This window comes from Marmota flaviventris, chromosome 5 (genome assembly GCF_047511675.1).
Source record: "Marmota flaviventris isolate mMarFla1 chromosome 5, mMarFla1.hap1, whole genome shotgun sequence".
Lineage (NCBI taxonomy): Eukaryota > Metazoa > Chordata > Mammalia > Rodentia > Sciuridae > Marmota > Marmota flaviventris.
In genome coordinates, this window is record NC_092502.1 from 94,982,516 (window position 1) to 94,994,908 (window position 12,393).

At 32.3% G+C, this 12,393-nt stretch overlaps 1 protein-coding gene across 6 annotated transcripts in view; it reads left to right on the top strand.

The window, feature by feature from the left end:
• Tmem161b (transmembrane protein 161B) overlaps positions 1-12,393 on the top strand; it is a 64,252-nt gene that overhangs the window by 16,439 nt on the left and 35,420 nt on the right. For 3 of the 6 annotated variants that reach the window (XM_027927604.2, XM_071612433.1, XM_071612432.1), the window contains exon 2: positions 2,029-2,132. The exons of 1 other annotated variant lie outside the window; for it this stretch is intronic. In XM_027927604.2, coding sequence (XP_027783405.1) covers positions 2,029-2,132 — 104 coding nt within the window. Of the gene's footprint in view, positions 1-2,028; positions 2,133-11,867; positions 11,934-12,393 lie in introns of those variants that run through there. 2 more of the 6 variants (XM_071612434.1, XM_027927605.2) reach the window with 2 other exon arrangements.

The window sequence follows — 12,393 nt, forward strand, 5'->3', positions numbered from 1 at the left end:
GCCTACCTTTCTTTGTGGTAAGTCTCTTTAATTCATCCTTTGTCTCCATATTTGGTCAGTCTCTTGAATTCTTTAACCATATCTCTAGAATGTATTTCCTTTCTGCTAACCAAAGATATGGATACAGTTTAAAGCATCATTGTTTCTGGTCTGGATTATTAGAAACATAATAGATATTGCTAATTCTGGTCATTTCAGTTTTCTGATTTTTGTTAGTTTTTGCCTTAATATGGTTTACATCTTTAATAGTGGGTCTATTAGTATCATCTCACTATGTTTCATGATTTGAAGGAAGGGAAAAGAGTGGGTAAGATATTCCCCTTCAGTTTATCACTTGCCATAATATATATCTTCTAGATCAGACTTTCTGAAATGTCATTTAATAGCTGTGATATTTAATGAATGTGACTAACATATGCTTTCTGCATATGCACAGATAGTACTAACATATATGTATTACTTGTATTTATTACTTAGTTTGTACAAGGCACAGTTTATATCATACTTTGATTAGGTAGTTTGATTTATTAATTCTGCCTTATAGAAGCGGAAACAGATGCAGAATATTTGAATAACATACCCCAAACAACTAATAGATAATGAAGGGATTGATGGGAGAAAAGTAAAAGAATTGTTGAACATTATTAGAAGAGCTACTCACTGTAAGTAGGTAAAGACAGTATGAGTTCAGTTTTCTTTTTTAGTAATTTTCAGGCCAGGGATGCCATCACACTTAATATAGTGGGTACTCTTAATCATTTGCTACCAATGTAGAGTTAAAAAATAAAAAAAATATATATATATATAATACTTTTACTTTTTTTTTTTTTGTACCAGAGGTTGAACCCAGTGGCGCTTAACCACTGAGCCCCATCTTTTTTAATATTTTATTTTGAGACAGTCTTGTTCAGTTGCTTAGGGCCTTGCTAAGTTGCTGAGGCTGGCTTTGAATTTTTAATCCTCTTGCCTCAGCTTCCAGAGCTACTGGATTTCAGGTGTGCTACTATGTCAGGCACATATTTATTTAAAGTTTGCCAAATTAATATTTTAAGTATGTTGAGTAAATTAGAGAAAAATGAAGAAATCACTATTTTTCACTTCAGTTTGATACCTTTAATTTTTTTTTTTTTTAGTTTTATTGATTTTATTTTTTTAAATACACGACACTGGAATGCATTACAATTCTTATTACACAGAGTACAATTTTTCATATCTTTGTATAGAGTATTTATGCTTTTATACATGTACTTTTGGGGGGTTTTTTTGCATTACAATTCTTATTGCATATGCCACAAATTTTTCATATCTCTGTTTATATATAAAGTATGTTGACACACAATTAGAGTCTTCATACATGTACTTTGGATAATGTTATCCATCACATTCTACTGCCCTTGCTAATCCACTGCCCCCTCCCTTTTACTCCCACACCTCTTCTCTATCTAGAATTCATCTAATCCTCCCATGCTCCCCCTCCCTACACCACTATGAGTCAGCCTCCTTATATCAGAGAAAACATTCGGCATTTGTTTTTTTGGTATTGGCTGACTTCACTTAGCATTATCTTCTCCAGTGCCATCCATTTACCTACAAATGCCATGATTTTATTCCCTTAATCTTTTTTCTTTTAATATGTTTTTTTTTTTTTTTTTTAATGTGGTGCTGAGAATCAAACCCAGGGCCTCACACATGCTAGGCAGGCACTCTACCACTGAGCCACAACCCCAGTCCTGATACCCTTAATTTATATAGAACATTCCTGGGAATAGATTTTGAATATGCTTCTTCATTTGACTTATTCACATGGATGTGACACTCTGGGAAACTCATAGAGTACTGAGATGAGACCACATACTGTATTTTAAATTTAAGACTAGTCTTGAGTACCTAAATGCCAGAATAATGATTGTATTTCAATAGTTAACTCATTTTTCTTAAAATGTACTTTTCAAAATGTACAACAAATTTTCCAGCAGCATTCCCAAATCTAAATTCATTCATTGTTAAATTTGTTTGTTTTTTACACAGGGTGTGATAGGTATACAGCTGGTTGTTACCATGGTGATGGCCAGTGTCATGCAGAAGATTATACCTCACTATTCTCTTGCTCGATGGCTACTCTGTAATGGCAGGTAAGGCAAGGGTAGGCTGATTGTGACGGGCACTTTTGATTTCTAGTTTACAAGATTTCTAGAAGTACTAATTCCTTTTTCTAAAAGTATAACAAAGGAAGGTCATGAGAAAATGTAGCTGTTACTCTTATTTCATATATTAGTTGTTATATATCACAAAGGTAATAGGGTCATGGACAAGAGTTCAGTAATCCATCCCACTCCCCTTTTCTTTTGTCTGCTGAATGGCTGGCCACTAAGAATACCATGCATATTTTCTAGTTAACTTTTTAAAAGTTGGTAACAAGAAGATGAGAAATTAGAAATCAAAATGCTTAAATATTTTTACCATCTATTGGGAAAAAATACTCAAAAGTATGTGTCCTGTTGTTATTTACTCAATTGAGAGTTTATTATGAGAGTTAATTTGTTTTACTGCAAAGAATTTTAAACTAGTTCATCAAGGAAAGTGAGAAGTTGCATTGTGGGAGTTTAATTTATCTACTGTACTGAAAGCTATCTACTGTCTATATTCTTTCCACAAAAGAACTAAGTTGCTTTGCTAAAATATGTACAATAAAATAATAAGATTAAAAGAAAAGGAGTTAACTAAGAGTGATACAGTTTAGACAAAAGCAAAATGTCTGAAAACAGAAATGCATGCCAAAATCCCATGTAATTGTGAGAGGCAAGTGATAAATTTGATCCTGTGTCTACTTTAATTAATCATTTCTAGTGAATAGTCAAATTCTGTTACTACCTTGAGTGTCCATTTTCTTTTGTTCAGACCCTTTAAAGCTAGAAAATAATGGATAACTCTCCTACTAATGATTTCATATACTGCAAGAGGAATATGCCTTTATTTAATTCAGAGCCTTTCCATTAACAAACCTTAATTTCCTTCATAGAATTTATTTTTGATTTTTAATTATTTACGTTCTTTATTTTTGTATTTGTCTCATTGATGTTCAAATATAGAAAAATATTTAAACTGCTATAAATTTTTTGGAACATTATAACGTGTGTATGTATGATTAATGTATGAAATAACAGGTGTTTCCTAGTGTATATTGGAAAATAGATAATAACTAAAGTTTTGGTAAAGTTGAATGCCTCTGTTTGACCTATTTTATAAGTGAAAATCATCTAACTAGATATTTACTATATATTTTTAATATGCCTTATGTCATCATGTTTACTTACTTTGCTTATCAAAATGATTTTCAGTAGAACTATCAGTAATATCAGCTGTGCAAATTATCATTAATTCTAAGTAAATAGAATCTGAGTTTGTAAAGGATATAAACTACATTAAGTTAGCTTTTCTTCTGAGAATTGCACATTTCTAAACTATATTCTTGTGGTCCAGTGAGGCTTCTAGATCTCTTTTAGCTATAAAGAACTTAGCGGTTTTGTTCTTACGTGTTCTGCTTTCCATTTGTTTCTGTAAAACTTACGTCCTCTAGGAAAAACTAAAACTTAGAGATCAAAATCTGATTATTTCGTTAATATTGGAATAATGTATTATATTTAAAAGCTTTGCTTTTAACAATAATGTGTCATAGAATATATACATAACTTGAGGGGGAATTCAGTCTTCAAAGGTAAACATGAAGTTGATTTTCTTCATGATCTTAAGATACTTTTATAAACAGATTACCTTTTGTATTAATGCCATCTTTAATGCCATATCAGCTTTCATGGATATCAAGATATTCTAATAATGGTGACTTTTCTGTTATTGTTAGTTTCATTTCCTCACAGTTTTGTGTTTTTAAGGTCATCTACCCTTTTTCTTCAGTGTTAGTACTGAAATTTTGAGGTAATGAAAACTAACTTGCTTAGTGTTATCAACTAGCTCAGTTGAATAAAATCGTGGGTTTTACTATTTGATAAGTTTATATAAAAGAGGTTTTTACAACCTTTTAAAATATGAAATTATAATGTTTTAATTGTATTGAAAAAAATCTAAAAATCTCTCAGTTCGTTGCCCATGTAAGAAGACTGTTAACCAGAAATGAGAATTTCCATTTTAAACCTTCTGAGCAGTTGAGTTGAGAAAAGAGAAATTTAAGGATAGTCTTTAAGGTCTGTAAAATGCTTAAAGGAGAGAGCCTTGTGAGGACTTTTTAAAAACTGAATAGTGTAGAATGGTTTGGGAGTATTGAATAGTATTGAATAGAACTACTTAAGTTCTCAACTAATAACAAATTTATTTGTATATATTGTTTTGATATTTACTTATAACACAGGTAACAAACTCAAATTGTAAATAAATAGTTCATAATTTTCTTAAAAGTTATAACTTCTCTTTGGTATCATTAATTAATTTCTGTCCCTTTAAAATGGAGAGTTTAAAGGTACACATGTTCAGTATGTTAACTTTATTAGTAGCCTATTTCCTGAATTAGTCAATACCATGAAGGAGTAAGCGATTACACTGAAAGAAATAAGCAGTTTTTGTATAAATTAGCAATCTAAATAATTTATTTTCTAGCTTGTGTTAAATAACATTTATATATTGCTTTTAAAATAAACTTTTATTAAAAATACTGTGTAGTCTTTAGCCTAGTTTAATTCCATTATATCACCTTTATATTTGTATAAAATTATATTGAAGAAATTTTTAAAAATCTTTTATCTCACTTAAATCTGTATACTCTTAGCTAAGTAGGGGGGGGATGCATTGGGATATGTCATGACCTCCAAAATCTGTGTCTGAAATTAACATCAGTTATTATCTGTTAATATCAATTTCTTACTTATTTTCTTTAGAAAGGGATCAGGGTCAAATGGGGATTCAAAGGGGTTGGACATCTCTCCAGGTAGATCTTTCACAGAAGAGTTATTTAAGGATTCAGTTATCCTTCAAGGGGTGGCTTAGGGATTCTAGCTTTCTTCTATCTTGGGGCTCTTCTGTTCCTCCTGTGACCTTGGAGTCCTCTATTAGATGCTATGCCAGTTGGCAAGTAAACAGAGAGGGCTATGGATCTTTCAGGAGATTCTGCAGTATTGAGCTTAGAAATATATTCAGCATTTCTGCCCACATTCAGTAGGCTGAGATTCTTTGACTAGTTTTAACTAAAGGGCAGGGTAACAGGGAAATGTTGTCTTTATTGTACCCAGAAGTAAAAAAAAGTTGATGAGTGTCTTCTTTTTTGCAATGGGTGATATTATCTCTGTTTTTTTTTACAAATGAGGAAACAATTTTAAATGATTTACTCAAGTCTCTATACTGAGAAATGAAACAAATCCAGATCTCTTCCCCAAGAAGTTTGATTCATAGTCTAATGTAGTAGTTCCCCTTACCTGCCATTTGACTTTCTACTATTTCAGTTACCTGCAGTTAATTGTGGTCTGATAATATTAAATGGAAAATTCAGAAATAAATAATTTATAATTTAAAATTGTGCACCATTCTGACTAGTGTGATGAAATCTCATGTTCTTCCTACCTGGGATGTAAATCATCCCTTTGTCTAGCATCTACAAGCTATCTGCTTGTTAGTCAGTTAGTAGCCATCTCGAAATCAGATCTACTCTCGTGCTATTGAAGTGCCATATTCAAGTCACCCTTGCATCATATGTTACAATGCCTATGACATTCACTCCATCTCATCATGTAGGCATTGTGTTATTTTACATATGTCATCACAAGAAGGTAAGTACAGTATAATAAGACATTTTGACAGACCGCATTAACATAAATTTTATTACAATATTTTGTTGTAACTGTTCTATTATTAGTTATTATTGGTCTTTTATTGTGCCTAATTTATAAGTTATCAATAAGTTTATATGTACAGGAAAAAGTTAGCATATATAGGGTTTGGCACATGTGGTTTCAAGCATCTACAAGATGAGGGTTTGTCTTTGAATATATTCCCTGAGGGTAAATGAGAGACTGCTATATTTATTTGATTTATGGCTGTTATCCACTCCTCATCTTGTCCTGGAATTGTCATACATAACTAAGTTTTAAATTTCAGGAAATAAGTCTTAACTTTTCTACTACCATGGTGACTTTCATTGGCAGTTTACAGAGTAATTTATTTAAGATTATTATCTTCTTTTTACATTTTCTCCTATGTCTACTTTACCTTTTAGAATATATCCTTCAGGTTATAGGTGTTATGAGAATTCTCTTTACTTACTGTATTCTTATGGTCATTCTTTGGCTACTTAGCTTTTATTTTAGCTAAATTCAAAAACACATCAACATTGATTACTAAAAACCTATTAAATATGAAGTAGAGCTTAAGAAATATTACCTGTTGCTCAATCTGTACCCCTCACCTCATCATTTGGCATTAAATTTATCCCATGTTACTAAATTAAAAATATTTTGTATTTCATCCTTTCAGGTTTTTTAAAATAGGAAAACACAGATTGAGTATGCCTAACTTAAAAATCCCAAATCCCCTGCAGCAATCTAAAATTTGAAACTATTTTGACTGATGAAATGGAAAATTCAACACCTGTGATGTCTTGTACAATCAAAATGCAGGTGCACTAAAAATATTATATAAAATTACCTTCAGGCTATGTGTATATGGAAACAGATGAATTTACTTAGACTTGGGTCCTGTCCCTAAGATATCTCATTGTGTATAATGCATATACTCCCCAAATCTGAACTCTGAATACTTTCAGATAAGAGATACTCAACCTGTATTGGAAAATATTATTAGTTCTCCTTTTCTTACATGTCTTTTTATAATTGTCAGACTTCGTTGAAGGGTTTCCTACTTGAGCAAAAACTGTGTAGTTAGATCTCTTTGGCCAATAACCCATGGTATGTATTATTACCTGGAAAAACTCACGTACCTGTAATGCCAGTGATTCAGAGGACTCAGGTAAGAGGGCCACAAGTTCAAGGCCGGTCTCAAAAACTTAGTGAGACCCTATGTCAAAAAATAAAAAGGGCTGTGGATGTAGCTCACTGGTAAAGCATCCTGGGTTCAATCCCCAAGTACCAAAACAAACAAACAAACAAACAAAAACCCACTCAGCCTGAAGAGCCTAATGCTTTTAGAGTGTTTCTCCTTTCTTCCCATAGGGAAGAAAATCTTAGGTTGCTTTCTCTGTATCTTTAGTATGAACAACCTTTCCTCACATAAGTAACACATTTTGCCTAAGTGTTCTTCATGGTGGCTACTGATTTGTAGCCAAAGTATTCTTAACTTTCTATTGTAATTAAAAGTTACTTTTTGTTTTGAAGTTTGCTTGGCTCCTCATTTCATGGAGAGGTAAGTGATAGGTTACATTCTTTGTACATTTGAATAGTGGGTTTTGCATGAGGAGTAGGATTTGCTTTTTCTTCATAATAGCCTCCTTTCTGAACTTGCTTTCCATTTTCCTAATTGTTTATCTCAAAATTCATGTATTTTTCTCCACCCCTTTATTTCCCTAATCTCTCACTTTGGTCTGCTACTTCCCTTCATATATCCTTCATCAAAAATATATTTTAGTCAAATTTATTCTGATTTTTGTCTCATCCCATATTGGAGAAAGAGGGTGTTATAACACCTTCATATTCAATCATTCTAATTCTTTTTGCCTGTTCTGTGTTGCATGTTGCCTGATCTAACAGTCTGCAAGTTCCCTTTGGTGACAGAAACCTACTATTCAAATGCACAGTAGGTGGGACCTATGACCTAAGGGAAAGATTGAATTTTCAGCTATCACCCTATGGAATGCTTGAGTCCTTGCTCTTCTGCCTTAGTGGTCTTAACTTCCAATTTCAAAATGATCATGATACTCTATTAAAATTTCCAATGAAAAAGAGGAGAATGTTTCTGTATAACAAATGTCTCAAAATAGAAAATAAAATACCTACTTATGCTGAAAGATTGTCTAGGTTTTAAGTTGTATTTGTTCTTGTTCAGTTTTTCCCCCTCATTTCTCAAAATTATGGCAATTTAAAACAGAAATGGAAATTGTCTTTAATTACTGCCTTCTTATTTCAAGCTACTATAACAAAGTACTGTAGGCTGAGTGCCTATTAAAAACAGACATTTGTTTCTCAAATTCTGGAAGCTGGATCTCTAAGATCAGGACTACCATGGTCTATTTTTGTGAGGTCCCTCTTCTGAGTTGCATACTACTGACTTTTATATCCTCACATGGTTGAAAGAGAGCAAGCCTTTTTTTTTTTTTTTTTAAAGGGCTAATATCATTTATGAAGATTCAACCTTTATGATCTAACATTGCCTTCCAAAGGCCCAATCTCCAAATATCACATTGGGAATTGGATTTCAAAAAGAAATTTGAGAAGACCCAAACATTCAACTCATAACAGTGAACTATACCCTGGCATACAATTTTGTATGATTGTTTATATATTAAAATTCTTTAGCTTACACTATCAATAGTATGTTTTTATATATTTGTTCATATGTAGGTTTTCCATTTTAAGTTTCTAAAGTAGTTCACTGTAAATGACATTGTTGCTTAAATTTTACAAATAAAGTCTAGGTCTGTACATTCTATATTTCCACCACCTATTTTTTCAATGCTATTGAACACAGCTATAATGGTCTGGTAATATTTTATGTAAGTCGTTTATATAAGAATGATTATTGAAAAATTAACTTAATAATTTAGTAATGTGCAGTACCAGATTATCTTTATTATTGGAGATACTGGCTGACAGTCTGAATTAAAAACTTAAGTGAAAAAAAATCGCTGAATAGCCAAGGTCAATGTCATAAAATATGCTTTAATTAAAATATTTAACTTAAATGCAAGAGTCTCAGTGTTTTAGTGAGATCTCTTTATTTTTTAAAAAAGTTTTTTTTTATATCTACAGTATAGGAAAAGATGGCAATTTGATTAAAAAAAATAAAAATAAGAGGTGATATATAGTCCCATCACCCAAAGACAATGACTGCTAATTTTGTTGAATTTCCTTGTCACTTTTCTCTCATAATTTCCCCTACGGTTATGATAAAATGTATGTACAATTTTTACATGGTGTTCTTTGGCTTAACATATTAAAACATTTATCTTTAATTGTATTTTTGTGGCTGTTATTAACTGCTGCATGAACTCTAAATCTGATAAACTGTTGCATTTGTCTTCAAGCCAATATTTGAAAGGCATAGTGCAACAGTTGCTGGTAGGCTATCATTTTGCTAAGGATAGGCCTATTTAGTAACAGCAAGGAAAAGACTAAAAACTGAGACATGAATACAAAATACAGTAAGTGGGAACTATATGATATAAAATCAAACTATGTAAAAAGCATCGACTGTTATTAAAGTCAGGCAAACTTACTTTTAGGTTTTACCTCAAAATCATGACCTCTGGTCTTATGGCCACTGCATGCTACTTGGTAGTGTATGTATGTTCTACTTCTCAGACAGCGTTTTCAACTAGAATTCTTTTCTCAAACCTTACGTTTGTGTAATTGCCTCAACCTGAAACCAGAGCCTATCACGTTCACACTAAAAAATCCATAACCTTAGTTACATGTACAACCCCTCATCTTTATTTGTATTTTTAAAGTTTTTATATATTTTAGTTTTTGCCTGCAGAAGAAGTGTCCTATCAGAGACCCATTCATGCATTTAAGCTCTAGGCCTCTTTCCCTATAACTTTCACTCAGATTTTGATGCTTTGGCCATTCCATCTATTCCTAGGTCATCAGTTGTTCCATTTTACATTGGATCATTCCTGTTTGCAAAGATACTGTTTTGTTTTTTAAAGATCTATCATTGAACGACAACAAAAAAAAAGAAGAGCTACAACCCTGCCTGCCTCCCTTCTTCAAAAACTTAAGGCCTATTATATTTATTCTTAGTTTCTGGCCTACTTCTGTTTCTCTTCATAATCATTTGTTACAAAAGTTATCTATACTTCCTCATTAACTGTTTAGCCTTTTACCGTTTTCACTTTCTCTTCAGTTCATTTTTATTAATTTTCTTGTATTTAAATACTACAATTATGTAATGATCCCAGCTCTCTGAGCTCTAGATTCCAGTATACTGTTGCCTTCCTGATATTTTCACTTGATGTCTCATTGGCACTTAAACTAAAGTTCCTGGTTTCTTCCTCCTCTATTCCGTATCACAGAATGTATCACCATCTTATTCAAATCAGAAATGTAGAGAACATTCTGGATTCCTTTCTTTTTTTACTCACTACCTTAAGTCCATCATCAGGACCTATTGATTTGGGTGTCTAAAATACATCTTCTTGCTATTCTTCATTGCCTCCCTCCATTTTACTGAGCAGCAAAGGGGCTTAAAATATAAATTTATTATTTCTCTCCCCTACTTTGAGACTATTATTTTAGCAAAAAATCTAAACTTCATACAATGACCGTGACCTATAAGGCTTTGCATGATCTATTTCCTTTCCTATCTCTTTGGCTTCCCTTTTGTGTTTCTTCCTGAAGCTATTGCCTCTTTGGCTTTTTAGTTACAGTAGTATTGTGTCTTATCACAACTGTGCTTTTGGACATGCAATTCCATGCCTGGAATGTGTGCTTCCCTTCATTTTTCTTATCCTTTTAAGTTACTGGTTGCCATTTATTTTGTTCTTTCACTGATATTACAATTTGTAATTAATTTTTATTATTTAAAATTAGTTAAATTCTGCCCTGATTGAAGAGAAGCATCAAAAAGGCATGGACTTTGGCATTATTAGGCATGATTATATCTCCATTGCCTAGCAGAGTGCCTGCTGCATAGTGGGTGTTCCATAAATGGCTAATGAATGAATGAATGAATGAATAGATAAGTAAACAAATTAGAACTAAGTAGTCCTAAAAGTATATGAAATCCATATATTTCACCTTTGAAAAATTGTTAGTAGTGAGGATGACCCTAAATTATCCTGTAAAAACTATAACAAGCATAATATATTTTAGAAAAATGGATTTATAAAAATAAGATGAAAGAAGCATGAGTATGTCTTAAAAGAAAATGGTTCTTACAAAATGTAAGGGTCTTAAAAATATTTCATCATTCTAAATATAAATTGGGCTACAGATGGTTCAATCCCCAGCACTGTAAAAATAAATAAATAACCCGACCAACAAACAAAACCTAAATTTTTCTATACTACGAATTTTTCACAGATTATGAATTTATAGTTCCCAAAGCTGAACAACTATTTTTAGTCTTTGTAAATATAGTTTTCTTCTGCTTATGTGTGCCTCTTTTTTTTTCCCCCCTGTGGATTCCATATTTGTAATTTTGTCCACTTGCTAAAATTTATTTGCAACCCTCAAATTAATACTTGGATGTAGTTTTTCTGGTCATCCATGGATATATAGAGTGGTGCACAATTTGGCCCTAACCTATGTTCCCAGTTGGAATCTAACAAGGCAACTTTGCCTTCTTGTTTCATATCTCATATTGTAAACAGGTGTTTTTTTTAGTGGTCTATTTGGGGCTTCATTTTCAAATATTTACTTTTTGTTGGTTATTTCATTGTTCAAAATGTTCCTCAACCTTTTATTGTCAGTAATTCCTAGGCACAAGAAAGCTGTGATATGCTTTATGGAGCAAATATGCTATATTCACAGAACTCAGTACAATGCTATTCTTGTGATTACAGAGATTAGATAAGCTTTGTTCAGACATGAGGGATAGTGCTGTTAGCCATGAATTCAATATTAATGAATCAACAATATATACTATATAAGGCATCTTTACCAGAAACACATAAAACAAGGTTATGTCTTGATCAATTGATGAATATGTTGTGACAAGAGGCTCGCAGGAACCTAACCCTGTATTTCCCCTAGGAACAATGGTTCAATGTTCGCGGCGACTTTATAGAACATAACTACCGCGAATAACGAGAATCGACTGTAAGTTAAAATTCTGGACTTCAGTGGAAATTTCAGGAGTCTAACAAATGGCCTCCTCATCTGTTAATTGTAATTTAGGGACTTTTTGGTTGGGATATGTTTTACTTTAAAACTATTAAATTAGGAGGAGAATAAAATTATTTTGGTTCAGTGATTCTTTTTGAGCACTTACTATATGCCAGTAACTATACTAGCTTTGAAGTAAACAACCAAGTCACAGTCTTCACTTTGAGAGTCTTTCAGTTAGAATCTTCACTTTTTATTTAACTGATTTGGTGTCAGCTAGGTGTAATAATGCAGTTCAGTTTTTGACACTTAACTACTAGGGTTAGCATATACTTTACATGTTAAGTCAAAAGTCCTCCATAAGTCTGCTTGTGTGTTTGTGTTACTTCAAACACCAGCTTTGAGTTCCTGTGGTTACCCAATCCACTTCTGATTGGCTGGCTACAAATCCAAA